The sequence below is a fragment of the Scaptodrosophila lebanonensis genome, unplaced genomic scaffold (assembly GCF_003285725.1).
Source record: "Scaptodrosophila lebanonensis strain 11010-0011.00,11010-0021.00 unplaced genomic scaffold, SlebRS2 tig00000110-arrow-arrow-pilon, whole genome shotgun sequence".
Classification (NCBI taxonomy): Eukaryota; Metazoa; Arthropoda; class Insecta; order Diptera; family Drosophilidae; genus Scaptodrosophila; species Scaptodrosophila lebanonensis.
The window spans coordinates 689,986-714,052 of NW_022060573.1; the positions used below are offsets into that span (position 1 = coordinate 689,986).

Here is a 24,067-nt window from a genome sequence, read left to right on the forward strand (position 1 = left end):
TCTCCGACCCCATAAAGTATATATATTCTGAATCAGCATGACGAGAGAAATCGATCTAGACGTGTCCGTCCGTCCGTCTGTCCGTCTGGATGAATGCAAGGATCTACGAAACTATAAAAGCTAGAATAACCAAATTTGGTGTCCAGATTCTCCTAGATCCGAGAAAGAACGAGTTTATTTTATTTTTTGGAATATATAGTACAATAAATACTATGTATGGTTATACGTACATACATACATATGTACTTGTACGCACCGGGCGGACTGCCAGTCCTGACTTAACTGTGTGCTTCCTCAGCACGTTGTACGCACAGTCGAGTTAACCCCGAAAAGTCCGAGGCGGGACATTTAATTTTGATTTATAAATCGGGACGTCCCGTCAAAATTGGAGCGTTCGGCAACGCTGATATGTACATACATTTAAATTTTTCGTGCGGGCGTTATCCGCCTATATACATACATACATACATACATATAAAGGTATGTATTAAATTTTTTAATTTTCAACACTAATTTGTGTCTTCAATTCTAAATATGATTGTTGTGAATGTAAAAGGTGTGTTTCTGCTTTTGTAAATCGCATAAATACACTCACAAAATAGGCTTAACGGTAAATGACTCTTAGATTTGTTCAGAATACATTTGTAGCGTTGTTAGCTAACACTAAGACGGCAAGTCGCTGTAAATAAGTGTCGGATGCTCTATGTGCTAGAGCATCAAAATTATCGATAGTTGAATCCTTCGATACAATCAATAATTCCATCAAAGTTTGAATGCAATTAACTAAAAATTTGAATAATAACATCTTATAATTTATTGAGATCAATTAGAACAAATCATATACAAACATACATATGTATTTATGTACATCAGAGAACTACATTTTCGGTCATACTCGAGTATTTACCCATACTCGGTATGATTATTTCATTTGGGTATAGTGACAAGCAATGACTGGTTGCGAACGAGCCCTCAACGAACACTCACTTCGAATCAAAACTGCAAAAACTCAGAAGTGAGCGGTTGTGCACGAAACTTCTTGCATGAATGCAAGCATAGACCGGTTGTGAACGAACGCTCGCCAACCAGTCAGTTCGACTCACAACTGCAAAGACTCAGAATGAGCGGCGGTGACCGAAACTTGTTGCCTGTGTGCAAGAAATGATCGAACGTCGTAATTACAATCATACGCGCATGACCGAAATGACCAATGATATCGACGGGTGCACGTGCACTTACATTTTCTATTGTTTTTTCGGCTATTAGTTAAATATTAACATCGTATACAAATATGTAAATAAATTAAAGAAGCCAACAAAACTATTAGCGAAAAGAAATACCTTCCTTTTTATTTAAATTACAAAAAGTTATGCTATTTTAATTTGTATTAATTTGCTATTTTTTAAGATATTTGAGTTCCTTTTTATACCCTGTACCCGTAGGGTAAAAAGGGTATACTAGGTTTGTGCAAAGTATGTAACATACAGAAGGAAGCATCTTCGACCCCATAAAGTATATATATTCTTGATCAGCATTACGAGAGAAATCGATCTAGACATGTCCGTCCGTCTGTCCGTCCGTCTGTATGTCTGGATGAACGCAAGGATCTCAGAAACTATAAAAGCTAGAAAAACCAAAGTTGGCATCCAGATTCTCCTAGGTCCGAGTAAGGACGAGTTTATTTTTTTTTTTTATTTTTCCCCCCCTTTCCCCTGCTGCAGAATTTCGTCAATAGCGTCCACATTTCAAATGCTACCTAAACCAAACTTTGCACACATAATTTATAAGTGATTATCTACTTCTGTTTAAAATTTTATTCAATTCTGTCAATTCTAAGAAAAGTTATTAGCGAAACAAATTCTCGCCAGTACAACCCCCCACAAACTGCAGCAACAAGTTCGCTCTTCTTCTTCCTCTTTTTGCTGCTGCTATGGGCGCATATAACTCAGTGACGGAAGTTTACCTGGGTACAGGGTATTACACTGTCGGGCTTGCTCGACTGTAGCGTTCTCTCTTGTTGCGTTAGTGGCAGAAAAAAATGTCGTTCTCACAGTGGAAACCTATAAGACATTATTGTACGACGATCTATTCAAAGAAATGTTTATTTCCTTCCTTGTGCCCATCAACCAACATAATTTTTTCATAGTCTCCATTAAGAAAGTATATTTTGAGGTAAATAAGATAAGAAATTAATCATAAAGTAAAGAAAGGAAGAAGGCGGAAACAAAGTGCAAGCGGGCCCACAATTAAAGGGGCGCCGGGGATGCTTCTGCATTTAATTTTTATACCCTATACCCGTAGGGTAAAAAGGGTATATTAGGTTTGTGCAAAGTATGTAACATGCAGAAGGAAGCATCTCCGACCTCATAAAGTATATATATTTTGAATCAGCATGACGAGAGAAATCGATCTAGACATGTCCGTCCGTCTGTCCGTCTGGATGAACGCAAGGATCTCAGAAACTATAAAACCTAGAATAACCAAAGTTGGCATCCAGATTCTCCTAGGTCCGAGAAAGGACGAGTTTATTTTATTTTTTTTAATTTTCCCCCCCTTCCCCCGCTACAGAATTTCGTCAATAGCGTCCACATTTCAAATGCTACCTAAACCAAACTTTGCACACATAATTTATATATAATTGTCTACTGTTGTTTTTATTTTATTTTATTCAATTCGGTCAATTCTAAGAAATATTATTAGCGAAACAAATTCTGCCCAGTACAACCCCCACAAACTGCAGCAACAAGTTCGCTCTTCTTCTTCCTCTTTTTGCTTTCTTTTTCTTAAACAAGAGAGAACGCTACAGTCGAGCAAGCCCGACAGTGTAATACCCTGTACCCAGGTAAACTTCCGTCACTGAGTTATATGCGCCCATAGCAGCAGCAAAAAGAGGAAGAAGAAGAGCGAACTTGTTGCTGCAGTTTGTGGGGGGTTGTACTGGCGAGAATTGGTTTCGCTAATAACTTTTCTTAAAATTGACCGAATTGAATAAATTTATACAACAGTAGACAATTATATATAAATTATGTGTGCTAAGTTTGGTTTAGGTAGCATTTGAAATGTGGACGCTATTGACGAAATTCTGTAGCGTGGGAAGGGGGGGAAATTAAAAAAAAAAAATAAACTCATCCTTTCTCGGACCTAGGAGAATCTGGATGCCAACTTTGGTTATTCTAGCTTTTATAGTTTCTGAGATCCTTGCGTTCATCCAGACGGACAGACGGACGGACGGACACGTCTAGATCGATTTTTCTCGTCATGCTGATTCAGAATATATATACTTTATGGAGTCGGAGATGCTTCCTTCTGCATGTTACATACTTTGCACAAACCTAATATACCCTTTTTACCCTACGGGTACAGGGTATAAAAATATACTTATGTTTTCTTTTAATTCTGTACCTCTTTATTTATAATAAAATACCTACATACATATACACATGTTTGCGCATAATTGCAAAAAACACATGTACGCACAAATACATAAATATGTACATACATGCATATTTTATACGGTCATACTCGGGTAAAACCTGCGCAATACTCGAGACATACTCGAGTAAAACCTGCGCAATACTCGAGTAATACCCGAGTATAGCTCGCGCAATACCCGAACAATACTCGACCAAGAACGGCACTATACTCGTTCGATCAGACGCTCATTCTGCAATGTCGGGTTTGCTTTGATCAGGACCCAGTCATCTTAAACGAAGTGACCGAGCCTGAAGTGTTTGAAAGCAAACCAATCAAGACCGGTGCTTGTTCGTAAAAATAGAAAGATTGGTCATGCAAGTTCGATCGTAAGAAAAATGCTGAGAGTACTCAACTCGTTCGAGCTCGTTTGCAGCCAAGCAAATATCTGATTTGATTGAATTTTCAGCAAGGGTGGTCGAACATATTCGAACATACTTGTTGCAGTTCTCTGATGTACATCTGCACGCAACGCGAAGCAGAATATGCGTAGGTCCGCTTTCGGTTTCTGCTCTACTATCGCTTACGCAGTCGTTGCCTAGCGACGGTAACTGTAAACTTTTGGCGTTTTGCCTTTGCAATTAACATTAAATGATCAAAACGAAAGAAGAAGCGCGAGCCAATGACTTGCAGTTGTTGTTGTTTTTCGTTTTACAAATTTGATTTAAAACCATAGAACATTATTGTACATACATGCTATATATGTATTATTACATTACCCAAATTTTAAATCGATCGGACTAAATTTAAAACACAAACTTTTCATTTGAAATAGTGAATAAATATTAAAACCCCAATAATTCAAGCTCCAACACAAATTTCGAGTATGCAGTTTTGTTTGTATTCTTTAATTGATTTTAGAAACTAAGTTTTAAGTCGATCGGTTGAAAAATGCGGATTTTTCAAACAAACTTTGGAGCTACTTTTCCCCCCTTTTGAGCTCGAAAAATCCAAAATCCCTTCTTAATGCACATTTACACCATGATGGCATACTTGAGCCCAAATTTCAGCATCCTAGCTTTTACCGGCTGTTGACGCGGTTTGCTTTTGCGCCCCAACATTTTTTTTACAGGAAAACTCCCATATTTTAGGCCCCAAAAAAATATCAAAAAACCAAGTATACAGTTTTTCTTGGAATTGTTCTGAGAGTATACAAACTAAGTTTGAAGTTAAACAGAAAACTGTAGATTTTTCATACGAACGTTGGAGCCTATTTTCCCCCCTTTGGAGCTCGAGTTTTCCAAAATCCCTTCTTAGTGGGCACCTAGACTATGAAAGGATACTTGAGTCCAAATTTCAGCTTCCTAGCCCTTACCGTTTGGGCTGTGCGTTGATCAGCAATCAGTCAGTCAGTCAGTCAGGACAAACTGTTTTATATATATAGATATAACCTGGGTATTGTGGTAGTGGTGTGCTATGAAGTATCGGTTTATTGGGATGTCTTTCGTATTTTTGTTCTTTGCAAACTTTGCATTCTTTGACTATTTTTTAAATTTTTGCATTCATCTGTGGGAAGTAATATTTCTGAATAATCTGTTCTTTGTTTTCTCTACTGTTTCTACAAGTATGTGTTCGTTTATGTTACCTAATGATTGCATTTTCTTGCTCATTTTCGCTGATAAGGTCCGTTACAACTGTACTAGAGAATCTAAGCTTATATGAATTAAAGTGAATGGGGCATATTTCTTGAATTTGGCCAAGAATTCTTTCTTCGCAATGTAGGCCATTTATTACTGATAGATTGAGACGTTATTAAAGAATGTTTATCATTTTCTGAGTGTCAAATTCTGGTTCAACAATGGTATGCTTATGATAACTTGGGAAAACAATTTTGAATCTGTAAGAAGAAGTCTGTCCAATTTCTAGAAAAATTTGATTCTTAAAAACATTTACTGGCCCGCTTGCCATTTGTATAAGTTTCTCGGCTGAGATGTTGCTACTGTGCACGGTGGCTGTTATTGAATAAAGTTCAGAAGTTTTTGCATGTGGTGACCTGCTTAAGGCGCCTTCGACAATGTTTGCTTTGGCAGGTTTATAATTTAACTCATAGTCATACTCCTCTAATATCGCTTCCATCTCTTCATTTTGTTGTTGTGGTTTTTGTGGATAAGTGCGTAAGTTAATGGTTGGTGATCAGTGAATATTATTACCTTCTTAAAGTTTTCAATGACCAAATAATGGCTAACATTTCTTTTTCGTTTGTTGCGTAATGCTCTTCAGTTTGGTTTAAAGTTCTAGATATGAGCATAATCGGCATACTATTCTGAGCTAGTACTGCATCTATAGCGTAGTCAGATGCGTCTGTTGTCAGTTCGAAGTCTTTTCTGTAGTCAGGGTATGTCAACATAACTTCTTCTGCTGCAAGTGAACGTTTTAGCTTATTGGGCAATTGGGATTTTATTGGAGACGTGTCTTGACGATCGTCCACCTTCCCCTCTTAAAAGGACTGTCAGGGGTTTCGCCAGTTTTGAATATTCTATTATAAATCGGCGATAATATCCTGAAAGGCCTAAAAATGAAAGTAAGCGTTAATCGTTTTTGGTACTGGGAATACCAGTATCGATTTTACCTTGTTTGGATTCGTTTTAATTCCATGTCCACTATAAATCCGAGAACATCAACCTCTTTTTTTAAAAATTCACATTTGACGAGTTGGACTTTCATATTGCCTTTTTCCAAAGTTTCGAAAATTTGTTTTACATTGCGTAGATGATTTACTTCGCTTTCGCTCAAAATTATTATGTCGTCTATGCAGACGAAACATCTTTTTCCAATATGTTCTCTTAATATGTCATCAAGAGCACGTTGGAAAATAGAAGGCGCATTCTTCAGGCCAAACGGCAAACGTGTAAATTCATATTTGCCGTTATTAACTGAAAATTATGTCTTCTCTTTGTCAGATTCTTTAAGCTGAATCTGAAGGTAGCCACTTTTCAGATCTAAAACGAAAAAATTGTTTTTTCCTAACTGCGCGAAAACTTTATTGATATCTGGGGCAAGGTACCTATCCGCAATGGTGACCGAATTTAATTTCCTGTAGTCGATAACCATTCTGTACTTTTTTGGTCCAGAGGCATCTAATTTTTTTGGGACGACCCAAATAGGAGAATTATATGGTGACCGTGATACGGTAGTATCTCGAATAAATTGGGTTTTCATTTTGTGTTCTTATCTCACCGACCATTTCGGTGATAAAAGTTAATTTCTCACCCGGATCGCAGAATAGGTTTGGATAGCTTGCTTTCAAGTTTCGCATTTTGGCTCTCTGTGCTTCTGTTACGTGATCGAGTCGTATATTTATTGTATTGACCTCTCTCGAGAGTTTCTGTTTCAACCGAATTTTTATGGAATTGCAGATTTTTATATAATTTTCCTGCATATGGATTTCTGCTTTTTAATCTCTGAGAGTGTCATTTCCTATTATGGCGTGAAATAAGGTCAGCGATGTTAAAACGTAGAATTTTATGTTACTGTCTTTAAGTCCGAAAGGGTTAGTTATTGTGTGGTGTGTTATCTGTACTTTACCCCCTACAGAGTTAGCTGAGAACGGATTTTCATTTTGAATTAGTTTCTCAACTAAATTTGGTTGAATATAATTTTTGTTCGAACCTGTATCTATCAGAATTTTTATCATCTCTCCGGTGCTCATTCTGCATTGTATGTATGGCAATGAAGAGTGAGTCATTCCAAAAAATTAATGTCAGTAAAGTCAACCAATTGTTCCCTATCGTACTGCTCAACATTCTCGACATATTCCGAGAGGCTTTCTTCGTCAGGCTTTTCCTGATCGTAACGGTCTATTTCTTCGATATATTCCTGCTCTTCTGCTGCTACTACATAAAAATTGTGTTGTGTTTTATCGCATTGGTTTGGATTAAAACCTGGTCTTTTAACGGCTATTTGAAAATTAGGTCTATTCATATAATTAATTATTTTGGATTGTACGCTCTGATCCACTTCCATAGGCTCTGGCCTTGGTTGTGGTTTTGGTGCAAACGGACGTTGTGGTTGTTGCTAATTATTGAAAAAGTTATTGTTTGGAAGCGCCCTCTGATAATGCTGTGGACGCATTATTTGTTGTGGCAGATGAGCCAAATGAGGGTAGTTAGTCTGACCACTTGGTTGCTGCATTGGCCGTTGTATTATTTACCGTGGAAGCGGTGGTGGAGTTGGTGCTCCGATGTATCTTTTAACTATGCCTTGAGCATAATTAGTCCTAAACTTCTGATTCTCTAGCTTTTGGCAAAGCTGAAGTGCCTGGGGCAATTCTTCTGGTTCTACAGTTCCGAGTAATCTTTGGAGGTCGCCATTTAAACCTCTTATGAAGTATCTAAGGCCTTGTCCCTATATGACTTGCTCAATAACTCCAAAGATTCTCCGCTCATCTCGATGCAAGAGATTTTATTCAATATTAAAGACAAATAGGTATAGACTTTCTGATAAAACTCTGTCACTGTTTGGCTACCCTGTATAAGCGCTGTTATTTGATATTCGAGAGTACGTGTATCGCGTTTGTCTGCGTAATGTTCAGTCAGGCATTTTGATATTGCAGTCCAGTTTAGAGGCGTGTTGTACGACTCGAGTACAGTATCTGCTTTTCCTATTACCTTATTCCTGATCATACTCAAGATGCCATAATATTTTGCAGTACCTTGTATTGAAGTGTAAACCTTCAATATGCGTTCTACACTTTTCTTCCAAGAGCTAAATTCTCCCTGTTGCCCTGAAAAGTCTCGAAGGCTTCTAGCAACATCTGGAATTTTATCCAGTTCGTTAAAATTGGTTGCGCCTATATTAATAACCCGATCCACCAACTGCTGTGCACTAGTGCCTGCACGGTTCTTGTTACCAAAGTATTTAAATCTTGTAAGCTAATCTGCTGTGGTAAATTAATGCCTACTTCTACCTGCTGGTTTGCCTGTGGACTACTGGTCCTGCACCAAGTACAGGTGGCCTAATCAAATTATTCGGATTGGCCATAACTATTGTTTTTTTTTGTTGATATGGAGGTGAATAAATTCTAAAGTTCTACGCACACAAGATAGATAAGCAGGGGCCGAATGGAATAGTTAACAAGAGAGAACGCTACAGTCGAGCAAGTTTACAGGCTATTTTACTGTCGGGCTTTTTTTTTATAATTTCTCACAACTTCTCTCTTATCTTTTTGTTTCACAATGTAATATTTGAATAATTTCTTAACTCTACTTACAATAAAATCAAGAACATTTTTTCATCACCGGCTGGTGGGTAGAATCCGGCTTGCTGCTGCTAATGAGGTACCCTTTCTCAGCACTCCCGTAACGGTGACTGCGAACGTATCACCGGTGGAATCACTTGTCGTATTGTCTTTCGAAGGGCAACCTTAGGGTGCACTTACCACGATTTTTTTATTCACTCGCGCGGAATTATGCAGCTTCTCGAGATGCTGAACTTGCACTGAATTTTTAATACAACACTCGCGAAGGATGGAGCTTCTTTAGGTGCACTTATATCCTTTTACTTTTAGCGATTTCAGCCGATGCCCCACGTTGGGCGTCAATTAAGTTTATATTAGTTATGAGTCATGAAAAATAGATATTTGTTATCTTGGCATAAGCCAACTGTTTATTTATTAAATGCAAATTCAAGACTAAACTAACTTAAGCTATCTTAGCTTTATCAAAGCTTCGTGCCGTCGCAGAGGTGTTGGCCGCGTTGCTGGCGTCGTTAGCAGCTGTGACTTCGACGTTGCCTGTTGTTTCCGAGGAATTCTTTGCTGGAAGTGGCACTGCACTTGGGCGTGCACTGGGAATCATCCAGACCTAGCGTCAGCAATATTCCGGTGCGCGTTTGTGTTGCTAACTTATATTTCATCATTGAACAGGAATATTTGATTTTCTTCTAAGTGGATTATTAAATTCTTTTTTACAATTGGTTTCAAAAGTATATTCTGATAATTTGTTTTCTCAACATTGGGTATTTTGACAATGTAATGAAAATTCCAGCATTTCTTCTACTGAGAGCGGTGGAATACTCTGTAAATATGTTTTGAATAATTATAGATATTAAAAAAAGTATTGCACTCAACCAAAGCATCAGCATCAACAACAGCTGCGGGCAGCGCTTGGGCAGCAAATATATTTTGGCTATACTTTCTGCTAAATTGGTCTATAATGATAAAACTTGGCATACGGACACATAAGAACTAACTGGGGGCATTTGCAAAATTTGACGGAGTATAACAAGTAGAGAAGCTAAAGTCGGGTGTCCTGACTCTGAAATACTCTGTACATATGTGTTGAATAATTATGAGTGTATGTGTGTATTTGTGTATCTGTGTATGTCTCCTTCTGTGTGTTCCATGTACACTCGCACAAAACTAATATACCCTTTTACCGTTTGGGTACAGGGTACAAAAAACGAGTAAGATTTGTTTAATTATATAATTAGAGTTTTTGCAAATTTTGCAATTCAAGTCAAAACCCTGCCTTTTTTGTAACGGGGCTTTTTTTGGCTTATATCTTTTTATCTTGACGGTTGAATGTTATAATTGTTTTACTACTCTAATTTAAAAAAAAATCATTTTTACTTTTTCATTTATTTATTTAATATTTTGTCGTACGAATGTTGCGTCAGATTGGAAATGATCATATGTAATAGGCTGGTGGGTAGTACATCATGTGCGGTTGCTCTTACAAAAACTTACCTGAACTGACGCCCATGGACTGCTTATTTATTAGCTTAACTTATTTCATTGCAGTTATTTGTGACACTTATATTTAGAAATTTCAGCGCCCATAGGGAAAGTATTTGATGAATAAGTTCTCTGACAGGAACGATTGCGAAATCACAATCCAAAAGAATGATAAAACATACGGCCACGGGTTTTTATGATTTGGCAACTGCGAATGTCTCCGCCATTCTGAACGTACGACACTCGGCTTCCTATAGTTCTACTAGTTCAAGTGGTGGTTTGGCTATACGCAATAATAATATTAACAGCAATAATCACAATAACAACAAGTTGGATATGATACCACACAATGGAGGCAATAGCGATTTATTTAGGAACAACCAAAGCACCAAAGAAGAAGGGACTGGCAATGGGCGTGAAAGCTTGCCAAGTTTCGGCTTTACGCAAGAACAAGTTGCATGTGTGTGTGAGGTAAGCGGGTAGTGGATGAAATGACATTTAAATAATTGAGGTGCCTTTTACATTTCACAGGTGCTTCAACAAGCTGGTAATCTTGAAAGATTGGGTCGTTTTCTTTGGTCATTGCCACAATGTGATAAATTGCAATTTAATGAATCTGTGCTAAAAGCAAAAGCAGTCGTGGCATTTCATCGAGGGCAGTACAAGGAGCTGTATCGACTACTTGAACACCATCACTTTTCACCGCAAAATCACTCTAAGCTACAAGCTTTGTGGTTAAAAGGTGAACACACTCACTCCTCTGCCTGGAACTCCCAAAAATATTTTTTTCTTTGTAGCGCATTATGTGGAAGCCGAAAAGCTGCGAGGAAGACCTTTGGGTGCAGTTGGAAAATATCGTGTTCGCAGGAAATTTCCCCTGCCGCGCACTATTTGGGACGGTGAGGAGACAAGCTATTGTTTTAAGGTAAGCAGATACGTACAGTCTCTTATGAATTTATTGACACATTTGAATTTAATTGTAGTGGAAGATATGCATGTTTATAGCCAGTACCCAAAGGGTAAAAGGCTATAGAAGTTTTGTGCGAATGTATGTAACACACAGAAGGAGGCGTGGCAAACCCCACAAAGTATATATATTATTGACGAGTCGATTAACTATGTCCGTCTGTCTGTATGAACGCAAGGATATCCGAAAGTATAAGGCTTAGAATAACCAAACTTGGTATCCAGATTCTCCTAAGTCCGAGAAAGTACTCTCCCCCCACTCCACCGCACTCAGATTTGGCAAATACCTCGAGTTAGAGATTATGAGTCCGCATGTTAAGTTTCACTACGATAGGTAATTTAACACGAAAGTTATTGCCATAAATATTTTCTCTGCCGAAGCTCTGCCTGCAGCTGTTGTGGTTGTTGCTTCTTTGACTTATTCCTGTATTGCATACATGCACGCATATAAACGCGCATAGAAACCATGATGTAAATGTATGCTGTTGAAACTATACATAAACATATCTTCTTATACATATGTATGGATTGAATTTTTATAGTCTGTACATGAAATGTACAAGAGTATATTAGATTTGCGCGAGCTGAAAAATGTAACAGGTAGAAGGAGGCGTGGCAGACCCTACAAAGTATTCTTGATCAGCATGACAAGACGAGTCTATCTAGCCCAGTCTGTCTGTCTGTCCGTCTGTCCGTATCAATACCTGTATCTCAAACTATCTAGACTATAAGAGCTATGGACATCAAATTTTGAACAAAGATGCCTTATGTACAATGTGCAAGTTTGTTTTATATTTTTTATTTTCCCCCCACTTCCTCCCAATGGGGGTTTTCACAATTTTCCGTTCGTATAATCGCCTAAATCTCGGAGACTGTAAGACCTAGGGACACCAAATTTAGGTCTCAGATGCCTTATGTGAATACGCAGAAAATGTGTGTGTATGTGTATTTTGGGAATTTTCCTCCCTCCCCCTTCCCCCAGCAATCACTTATAGGCAGATTTAACAGGAAGTTATAGCTATATATGTATATATGGCCATGCAGGCTCCGCACATACATACACGAATAATTATTGTGCACATATGTAAAGAGTATTGCATAGTCGGGACACCCGATTTTAGCTTCTTAATTTTTTAGTTTTCTATAATTATTCTACACATACATATGTACAGAGTATTTCTATTTTAATTGTATCGGATTTAATATGTCAGCAATCCGGGCAGGTCGGGATTGATAAACAGATAATAAATTGCAAACCTATTAACTTAAAATGTCGTGTCCCAACTTTTAGGAAAAATCTCGATTGGTACTAAGGGACTGGTATGCGCACAATCCATATCCATCACCCCGCGAAAAACGTGATTTAGCAGAAGCAACTGGACTCACTACTACACAGGTAAACCCCAAAAATATCAACAAATTTGCTTAACCGCATATATAAGGACTGTCGACTCTATCTCTATATATATAAAACAGTTTGTCCTGACTGACTGACTGACTGATTGGCAATCAACGCACAGCCCAAACGGTAAGAGCTAGGAAGCTGAAATTTGGACACAAGATCCTTCTTATAGTGAAAGTGAGCACTAAGAAGGGGTTTCGGAAAATTCGAGCTCCAAATGGGGGGAAAAAGAGCTAAAACGTTTGTATGAAAAATCTACAATTTTTATCCGTCTTCAAACTTAGTTTGTATACTCTCACAAAGAATACAAAAAAAACTGTATACTTGGTTTTTCAATATTTTTCCTGTGGCCTGAATAATAATGATTTTTCGGTGGAAAATTCGGTAAACGAAAAGCTATTTGCAATCAACGCACAGCCCAAACGGTAAGAGCTAGGAGGCTGAACATGTTGTCTTCAGTGGTGTAGGTGAGCACTAAGAAGCGGTTTTGGAAAATTCGAACGCCAAAGGGGGGAAAACGGGCTCCAACGTTTGTATGAAAAACCTACAATTTTCATCCAATTAACTTCAAACTTAGTTTGTATACTCTCAAAAAGAATGCAAGAAAAACTGTATACTTGGTTTTTCACCATTTTTCCTGGGGCATGAAAAAGGGGGGTTTTCCGTGGAAAAATTTAAACACAATCAACACCCCACAGCCCAAACGGTAAAAGTAAGGAAACTGAAATTTAGGCTCAAGTATCCTGTCATAATGTAGGTGCTCACTAAGAAGGGTTTTTGGAAAATTCGAGCTCCAAAGGGGGGAAGTCGAGGTCCAAAGTTTGTTTAAAAAATCCGCATTTTTCAACCTATCGACTTAAAACTTAGTTTCTAAAATCAAATTTGTGTTGGAGCTTGAATTATTGCGGTTTTAATATTTATTCACTATTTCAAATGAAAAGTTTGTGTTATAAATTTAGTCCGACCGATTTAAAATTTGGGTAATGTAATCTACGTAACTAAATCTACAACTTTGCATTCAAGGATTTTCAAAATATGCATTTTACAAAAGCAGGCAGAACAAACAATACAAAATATCAAACAGTTGGGGAAAACTAAGTATACATACACACACACGCACACATGCAAGCAGCTGTTCGTGTAGTTGCGTGCAAACGATTGAAATAGCCAAAGCAACATGTGAGACACTAATGTGTGAATGTCCATACATATGTGCACATCTATGTATGTACATATGTATCTACATATGTATGTATGTATGTACATTCGTCTTGCACTGACAGAGCAAGAAATGTTAATTAATTGAAAATTATATAACATTTTTAAAAGTAATTTTTTCTTTGTTTAGTGCATTTGGCATTAGTGTTTTCATTAATAACTTTATGCAGCAACAACAAATATCAAATAGTTGGGGACATCACATACACACATTCACTCACACAACAAGCAACAGTTCGAGTATGTGTGCGGTTCTCTACGTACGGTTGAAAAAGTAAAGAGAAACATACATATGTATGTATGCCTGTGTATGAATATAGCATGTATGTACATTCGTATTAATGTATACATTGGGCAATCGAACACAGTTGTTTGATTGTACAAAAAATAATGCTCTAAAAACAACAACAACTGCAAGTCATTGGCTCGCTCTTTTTCTTTCGTTTTGACCATTTTATGTTAATTGCAAAGGCAAAACGCCAAAAGTGTACAGTTACCGTCGCTAGGCAACGACTGCGTAAGCGATAGTAAAGCAGAAACCGAATAACGGAGCTACGCATATTCTGCTTCGCATTGCGGGCAGATGTATGTATGTATATGATTTGTTCTTATCGATCTCAATAAATAATTAGATTTTATTATTTAAATATTCTGCTTATTGCATTCAAACTTCGATATTTTGATGGTATCGGTGGCTTCAACTATCGAAAGTTTTACTCTAGCAAATTGAGATGAGAATTGTCAGTGCTTTTTGATCGTGGCTCATCGCTGCACGGCATTGACACGAGTGCCGTGTTTCATATTCCGAGTTTGTGCGTGACCGTATTGACTCAATATGGCACGAAAAGACTCAAATGTGAATTTAAAATTAGGATATACCCTTATAATTATTGCCCTTTTTTGAACATAGTCTATCTTAAAACGTTGCGTTATCTCTATATATAAAAAAGTTTGTCCTGACTAATTGGTGATCAACGCACAGCCCAAACGGTAGTGTGTAGGAGCACACTAAGAAAGGCTTTTGGAAAATTCTAGCTCCAAAGGGGGGAAAACGAGCTTTAAAAAATATTAGTTATAGAGGGTCATGTTCGTTTAACGAAATAGTTTGGCAAGAACAAAAATGTAACGGACTACTGAACAATTTTTTGTCAAGAACAGAAAATGTTCATTTAAATACCTTAAACGTCTTCCTACTGGTAGCTTAGAAGGTGAAAACATATGGGTATGTTATGCACACACAAAATAAATACAATTGGAAACATTATATTGAGCCGGGTTATGACGGGCAATATCTGCTAGTATGTATATAAAACAGTTTGTCCTGACTGACTGACTGATTGGCAATCAACGCACAGCCCAAACTTTAAGAGCTAGGAAGCCCAAATTTGGACACAAGTTCCCTCTCATAGTGAAAATGAGCACTAAGAAGGGGGAAAACGGGCTCCATAGATTGTATGAAAAATCTGCAATTTTCATTTGATTGGATTCAAACTGCGGTTGTGTAATCTATAAAAGAATTCAAACAAGGAAGGCACATTAGTGTCGTTTGCACGCAACTACACGAACAGCTACTCCATTTCCCGCCTATGGGGGTTTTTCAGATTTTTCATTCGTATAATCGCCACAATCGGACACAAAATTTTAGTCCAAGATGCCTTATGTGAATGCGCAGAAAATGTGTATGTTGGAATTTCTGTCCCTCCCCCCTCTCCCAAGCAAATCGTGATTTTCTGTAACTCCCGTAATTCTTGGATTTTCGAATTCAAATTATGCAAATACCCCAGTTAGTGATTATGTGTCCGAATGCCAACTTTTACTATGATAGACCGATTTAACAAGAAGTTATAGCCATAAATATATTTGCTGCCCTAGCGCTGCCCGCAGCTGTTGTTGATTCTGGTGCTTTGGTTGACTGCAAACATGACACGACACGAATAGACGCACATAGATATACATACACTCGCATAGACGCAAGTAAATGTGCAATTATACACCATTTACGTGAGTTCGAATACCAAGAAAGGTAAAATCGATTTAAAATGTTTTTTAATTATCTTAATTTTTTTAATTTCTATAAATATTCTAAAAATATGTACAGAGTAATTCAAAGTCGGGACATCCGACTTTACCTATTTTACTTGTTAAAAAATCATATGCATAAATTATTATTTAAACGTATCGTGCATTGTTTAATCAAAATTTGAATTTTGTTTTCCCTTGACGGACTACACATACTCGGTTCTCTACCTACTGACTGACTGACAGAGTGATTGGTGATCAACGCACAGCCCAAACGGTAAAAGCTAGCTGAAATTTGGACTCAAGTATCCTTTCATCGTGTAGATGCCACCTGAGAAGGGATTTTCGAAAATTCGAGCTCCAAAGGGGGGAAACAAGCTCCAACGTTTGTATAAAAAATCCACATTTTTCAACCGATCGACTTAAAACTTGGATTCTAAAATCAAATAAAGAATACAAATAAAAATGCATACTCGGTTATTTTAATTTTTTCTTGGAGACTGAATTATTGGGGCTTTCTTGGGGCACAGAAGGAAACCGCGTCAACAGCCCATAGCTCAAACAATAAGCGCTAGATAGCTGAAATTCGGGGTCAAGTATCCTATCATAGTGAAGGTGCGCATTAAGAAGGGATTTTGGAGTATTCGAGCTCCGGTTGGGGATATCACATAAACAAACTTACTGACACACTCACAGACACAAACGAACTGCTGCACTGCGTGGACACGAGTGCCGTGTTTCATATTCGTTCATATTCATATTTTGTGCGTGTTCGTGTTGACTCAATAAAGCACGAAAGGACACGAACGTGAACTTTGCATAGAAACAAAAACAACACGACCAAAATATAATTTAAAGTTAGCAAATACTCTAATATTTATTCCAGTTTTTTGCACAAAGTCTACTTTAAACAAGTAAAAAAGCTAAAGTCGGGTGTTCCGACTTTGAAATACTCTGTACATATGTTTACAATAATTATAAAAAAATTTAAAAAAATTAAGAAAATTAAAAAAAAAACAGGAAAGGAATGCTAAAGTCGAGCAGGCTCAACTCTTAAATACCCTGTACCACCGCACAAAAAAGTAATTTAATTAATTAATTAATTTAATGAACTAAATTAATTTAATTAATTAACTAAATTAAATATAAAATATTCCATGCATGCATGGAATACATTTACATACATTTACATCAGAATCGTGTCTATGCGTGTTTGTGTACTTGTACATATGTATGTATGTGTGCATTGGGCCTGGTTATATGGCTATAACTTTCTTTCCGATCATTCTATCATAATGAAACTTGGTATACGGCTATATAATCACTAACCTAATGTGACCTAGTTCAAAATTCGAAGAATTACGGGAGTTATAGAAAATCGTTAATAGGGGGGGGAGTGGGCGGCTGGATCAGGAAAAATGAACAAACTCGTCCTTTCTCGGGCTCAGGAGAATCTGTATACCAAGTTTGGTTATTCTAGCTCTTATACTTTCGGAGATCCTTGCGTTCATACAGACAGACAGACGGACAGACAGACGGACAGACAGACGGACATAGCTATATCGACTCGGCTTGTCATGCTGATCAAGAATATATATACTTTGTGGGGTCTACCAAGCCTCCTTCTGTGTGTTCCATGTGCACTCGCACAAAACTAATATACCCTTGGGTACAGGGTATAAAAATGGGATCTATTTTACGTCGCGGTATTCGAACTCACGTAAAGGGTGTATAATTGCACATATACAAAGCAATCGCGTCTATATGAGTGTATGTACGGGAGTTACGATTTACGTCGGAGAGGGGGGAGGGAGGGAAATTCCAAAATGCACATTTTCTGCGTATTCACATAAGGCATCTGGAACTCAAATTTGGTGTCCGTAGGTAATATAGTGTAGCGTAAATCGCCCTTTGGCCGAGCGGTGACCGGCGATTCGCTACGCAAAGCAATAGCGGGCAGGTGTGTAAAGCAGAAGGGACCGGCAGCGTGGCGGCTGGCGAAGTGGCTGCAGCAACAAATCTGTTTAGCGGAGGTGCTCGTAGCGCTCGTCGACGCTTGTCAGAGAAGGGCCCACTTTCAAAGAATTAACAGCAGCGCCAAAGAAATAATTGCGCCGTTCAACTCAGCTTTCCTTTACTTCACTTTATTAGCCTTCAATGGCGATCAAAACAGGCAGATGGCCCAAATACTTAAGGATTTAATTTACACATATGGAGATGCTTAAAAGATCCGCACCAGCGGAGAACACAACCGTGTCGGTCCAGCGCACACCAGGAAGAGAGCAACTCCTTAAAGTTAGTTGCGGTTGAAGCCTTGAAGTTGGCTGCGGCAGCATGGATCTTGTAAAAACAGCTGTTGATAGGTGGCGCAGGTGGGCGTATCGATAAGCGCAGATCGATACTTGAGCGCCAAGCTCGCAGTTTGAACTATGCACTACCAATTTGCATTACATTACCCCCCGCTGAGACTCGAGACTCCTGGCCGAGTACATCTTGACCATCTCCTCCATAGGGTGCGAGACGGTTGACGTGCACAGTTTTTGTAGATCGCTTGCCAGGCAGGCGCACCGTGTACACAAGATCCGATATGCGACGCACGACCAGGCTAGGTCCAATCCAGTCCGACTGCAGCTTGGGGCAACGACCCACTTTGCGGGCGGGTGCATATAACCAGACTTTGTCGCCGGGCACGAACTCCCTGGGATTCGCTCTCATGTCGTATCGCATCTTGTTGTTGGCGGCAGCTGATTGCAGCTGCTGATGGGCCACAGTGTGAACCGTTTTGAGTTGTTCGCGCAAGTTCTCCACGAAGATAGGGTAGGGCGTTTCGTCATTACATGGCAGGCCGTAAGTCAACTCACAAGGGAGCCGCAGTTCACGGCCAAGCGCCAGCATAGCCGGGGAGAATCCGGTGGCTTCGTTGGTTGCTGAGCGGTATGCCCACATAGCAAGGGGCAAGAGTTCGTCCCAGTCACGCTGACTAGCAGAGACGAATTTGGCCAAGTAGTCCAAAAGAGTACGGTTGAATCGTTCCACCATACCGTCAAGGATGTAGGGACGTGGTGCGTGTCTTTTCCACGTCGAGGAGGCGCAGGCAGCATTGGAAAAGTTCCGACTCGAAGTTGCAACCTTGATCTGAATGGAGAATAAATGGAGCGCCAAACCTGCAAAAGACTTCTTGGATTAGTGCGCGTGCAACTGTGTCAGCAGTTTGGTTTGGTAGTGCAATACACTCGGGCCATTTAGTGAAATAGTCCATCACCACTGCAATGTAGCGATGGCCGCGTGGGGTGAGTGGCAGTGGCCCCAGCATGTCGATCGCCAGCCGTTCGAATGGGCTGCCGATAGCGCTGGGCTGTAATTGCTCGATGGTTTTGCGTGAAGGGCCCTTACGAGCGGCGCAAACGTCACATCGTGCACACCAGAGTGCGACATCCGAGCTTTGGCCAATCCAGAAAAATCGAGCTTTCGCTTTGGCCAGAGTTTTCTTTACACCAAAGTGTCCGCCGGTCGTAGAGTTGTGAATGCTGCGAATACTGTCATCAATGAGTGCCTCAGGAACCACGAGCACGGGAACACCACTAGTCGTCTTCAACGTAAGTGCACCCTGATCAAGCTGCAAGCGATCAAAAAGGTGCCAGAATGCTCTCAGGGTAGGGCACTTGCCCCACAAGGTTGATTTTGGTGGGCGTTTTGCACTGGATACCCACTGGCGGACGACGGCGAGTGTCTTGTCAGCTTCTTGTTGCTGCCCATAACTGGCTGCCATGATTTGGGTGAACAGCACGAAGTGTCCATCGCGTCGCTCAGCTCGCTCACAAGTACGACAATCCCCGCATGGCCGCCGTGATAGAGCGTCTGCATTACCGTGTTGGATACCAGCACGGTGTTGAATGCGCATGTTGTACTGCTGCAGTCGCTCGATCCAACGGGCTATCTGTCCTTCTGGCTCTTTGAAGTTGCACAGCCAGATCAATGAAGCATGGTCCGTGCGCAGTAAGAATTCACGCCCATGCAAATAGTGATGAAAGTGTTTGGTGGCTTTCACTACCGCTAGTAACTCTCGTCGTGTGACGCAGTAGTTGCGCTCGGCCGGCTGCAAGGTTTTGCTGTAGTACTCGATGACACGTTCAACGCCTTCTTGGATTTGGCTAAGAACTGCGCCCACGCCGCTGTCGGAGGCATCAGTATCCAGTATGAACTCGCCAGTTTCACTTGGAAACGCCAGTATGGGAGCCGATGTCAGCTTAGTTTTCAGCGACTCAAAGGCGCCAGTAGCTGCTTCGTCCCATAAAAAGTCACGCTTAGCCTCTGTCAACGCGTGTAGCGGTCGTGCAATGGTAGAAAAATCTGCAATAAATTTGCGATAATATGAGCAGAGTCCTAGAAAAGATCTGACTTCGGTTTTGTTTAACGGAGTTGGCCATGTGACCACTCTTTCAATTTTCGATGCGCTGGCCTTCAGGCCACTGCGACCAACCACGTGGCCAAGATAGTCAACTTCAGATTGGAAGAAGTTGCATTTTTGGGGGTTCATCTTCAGTCCAGCTTCTGCAAGGCGACGAAAAATGTCTTCCAGATGCTTTAAGTGGTCTTCTTCGGTACGCGAATGCGCGATGACGTCGTCCAGGTAGACCAAGATGGATTTCCAGGCCACATCTGAGAATAGGCCATCCATCAGACGCTCAAACGTGGCGGGGGCATTGCATAGCCCAAACGGCATGACGTTGAATTCCAAAAGTCCAGCGTCGCACGCAAAAGCCGTTTTTGGACGCGACTGTGCGTCCATTTAAGTCGGCGATAGTCTACACAGAAACGGATGGACCCATCTTTCTTTTTGACGAGCACTACGGGAGATGACCATGGACTTGTAGACGGTCGAATAACACCCCGAGCGCTCATATCCTCAACCAGTTTGTAGACCACGTCTTTACGGGCCAGTGGAATTCTACGAGATGGCTGTTTTATTGGGCGCGCTTGGCCGGTGTCAATGTTGTGCTTGGTGGAGCCGGTGCGTCCCAAATCGCTGGTTTTCCACGCGAAAACGTGGTGATATCTGTGCAGTAGTTCCAGTAACGATTGTCGCAGAGATGGCGGCAGCCCATCGTCAATTAGAGAATCCCAGTTTTCGATGTCAGGAGGAACCGCGGGCCGCGGATCGTCGTGCAGCACACTTGCTGGCTCCAGGCGGCCCAGCGCAGCAAAAGCCGGAAGTACTTGCTCCTGTGCAGTCAAATTCAGCAATCGCAATGTCATATCTCCCTTAGTCGTATCCACAAGCGTGCGGCCAACCATAACGCCAGGCGGCAGCTCAGACTGGGCAGCCGGCTCTATAATCACGCTCCCTTGAGGTTCGATGATTCGCACAGATGCGTCCCAGCTTGGTGGCAGACAAACTGGCGATGTAAGGTACAGCATGTTGTCCACGGCTCGCCCTGGGGGGAAAAGAGGAATGGCGCTGCCGCCAAATGTTAGACACAGCCTTTTTAAACTCACCACGGCCTTCTGTTGTAGCAAGAAATCAATGCCGAGCAAGGTGGGTGTGTCGCCACCAACAAGAAATCGGCGGCTCCTGTATCTACAACCATAGGCACGGGGCGATCCTGTAGGATCACGACGCAGTGCAGGCTTTGGCTGCCTTGCGTATGGACTGGAAATAGAGTTGAAGCTACTTTTGGTGTGTCGCTTGTCGTAGCCACGGAAGCTGGTGCCTGATACTCGACGGTCTGACTGGAAGTTTCCGTCTCGCCAGCTGCCTTATTGTTGACCTCGTGGGCCTCTCGGAAAAGCGCAGCCAATACGCTTTCCTTCTCCTGGATGCTGTCTGACACAGGTGCTAGGGAAGTGCCTACTACAGGAACGGAAGCATCGACGATGACAGGTTTTACATCAACTGGCGGCGGCTGCGATACGGGCGAGGCGCTGATGAAAGATGCCAATTCCCGCCTCAGAGAACTGGCATCCGCACATTTCCCGCCGAGTTTCCTCGAGGCGGTTGGGCAGCCTCACGTTTACCTTTCCGGGGACGTCTCTTTCGTGCCGGTATCAACACTGGTGGCCTACTTTGCTCGATCTGGAATATGGGCTTACTTGTCTTATGGATGCATTGAGTGTACACCCGATTAGCTATTCCGAGGGCTTCCGCCAGGTCGCGGGGCCCTTGCGCGGCCAAGGTGCTTTGCAAAGCCAACTCACGAACTCCTTCTACGAACTGTCGCACGAGTGTCAAATTAAGCAGCGCTTCAGGTACGCTGCCGAACGCTCTTTGTGCCAAGTGCTCCAGATCCAGCGCAAAATCCTCCAGAGTCTCGCGCAGGTTCTGCCGCCGACCATAAAATTGTTGAAGGTATGACTCCTGACTGGGCGTGAACCATCTTCGCATGGCTGTGCAAAATGTGTCATAGGGTGGGCCTGGCCAGCCGGGCAATGTGTTGTATAGCTTTAGTGCGCGTCCTTTGAGGTTCAACGCGACACCGATCCGCCTCTCCTCATCAGTCCAGCCATTAAATTCGGCCAACGTGTCCACTATGCGCTCATAGTCCGGCCACGGCGAGTTGCCATCGTAGGCGGGCAGCATACTGGGGCTGAACGGAGGGCGCTGACCTCCAACAGTGTCAAAATATAACTCAAAGGGTCTGCCTGATCTAGCAGCGCTGTGGGGGAATTGTGAGGCTGTGCGCGATGGGTGGCGGCCCTGTGGAAAGCGGTCATTTGCTAGTGGGGGCTGCGGTGGCGACAGATGTGCAGCGGATTGCCATTCAGGGCCAACGGCAGACCAAGCCGCTTGCGGCGTCTTCGATTGGTAACAGTCATTACGCACAGTCCTCTCTCCTGTGGCCGGAGCGTTGTTTGACAGCGGTGGGCGTCCGAGCGTCGACAAAAGTTGACTGGGCAAATGCATGGCGCGCTGCGGTTCCGGAGACACATTTTCAGCCAGAGTGTCTCCGTTTATTACCATCCGTTGTCCCATCGTCTGTTCGGTGGTCGTAGCGTGGGCCGCAGCATTAAACGCGGCCGATATAGCCGCGTGCGCCATGGAGCCAGCACTTTGGTGCTGGTGCGCGTCTCGATCCGGCGTGGACGCGGTGGGCGCTGGCAGCTGCCTTCCTTGCGTAACAGGTTGGTTCCCACGTGTCCACGTTGAATAGGACGACGGCGGCTGTATTTCCAACCGCTGGAGCATTGCATGGGCTGCTGCCTGAGTGGCCTCTCTGGTTGGCACGTCAGTGTTTAAAGCAGCAGCCAGATGCGGTTCGGCAGACTCCTGATCATTCCCTCCTGTGTTCGGCATAAGCGCAGCGAGGACTCCTATTAAAACACGTAGCATGTTTTGGGTAACTTCTCGCCATGTCTCGTGCATGGCCTTCACTGTTTGGCTCAAGCTATTGATGGCTTGCCAACACTTATCGTTTGCTTTATTTTTAGTTTTCGGCATTTTGTGTGGCTAGGATCCCTCGCGGTGATCGAACATAACCCCACATCTGACACCAATGTAGCGTAAATCGCCCTTTGGCCGAGCGGTGACCGGCGATTCGCTACGCAAAACAATAGCGGGCAGGTGTGTAAAGCAGAAGGGACCGGCAGCGTGGCGGCTGGCGAAGTGGCTGCAGCAACAAATCTGTATAGCGGAGATGCTCGTGGCGCTCGTCGACGCTTGTCAGAGAAGGGCCCACTTTCAAAGAATTAACAGCAGCGCCAAAGAAATAATTGCGCCGTTCAACTCAGCTTTCCTTTACTTCACTTTATTAGCCTTCAATGGCGATCAAAACAGGCAGATGGCCCAAATACTTAAGGATTTAATTTACACATATGGAGATGCTTAAAAGATCCGCACCAGCGGAGAACACAACCGTGTCGGTCCAGCGCACACCAGGAAGAGAACAACTCCTTAAAGTTAGTTGCGGTTGAAGCCTTGAAGTTGGCTGCGGCAGCATGGATCTTGTAAAAACAGCTGTTGATAGGTGGCGCAGGTGGGCGTATCGATAAGCGCAGATCGATACTTGAGCGCCAAGCTCGCAGTTTGAACTATGCACTACTAATTTGCATTACAATAGTCTCCGAGATATAGGCGATTATACGAATGGAAAATCGGGAAAACCCCCATAGGGGGGAAGTGGGGGGGGGGAGGAATCGAAAAAATAAAACAAACTTGCACAGCTTACACACATAAGGCATCTTTGTGCAAAATTTGGTGTCTTTATCTCTTATAGTCTCTGAGATCCAGGTGTTCATACGGGCAGACGGACAGACAGACATAGATCGACTCGTCTTGTCATGCTGATCAAGAATATATATACTTTGTGGGGTCTGCCACGCCT

The 24,067-nt window shown here is 41.8% G+C and overlaps 1 protein-coding gene across 1 annotated transcript in view; it reads left to right on the forward strand.

Annotated features, from left to right (window-relative positions):
* The first annotated feature begins 10,312 nt into the window (after nucleotides 1–10,312).
* LOC115628177 (protein sine oculis) overlaps nucleotides 10,313–24,067 on the forward strand; it is a 91,129-nt gene continuing 77,374 nt past the window's right edge. Inside the window, exons 1-4 of the mRNA XM_030524164.1 lie at nucleotides 10,313–10,615; nucleotides 10,676–10,886; nucleotides 10,942–11,069; nucleotides 12,402–12,506. Of these exons, the coding sequence (XP_030380024.1) occupies nucleotides 10,313–10,615; nucleotides 10,676–10,886; nucleotides 10,942–11,069; nucleotides 12,402–12,506 (747 nt within the window). The remainder of the gene's footprint in view (nucleotides 10,616–10,675; nucleotides 10,887–10,941; nucleotides 11,070–12,401; nucleotides 12,507–24,067) is intronic.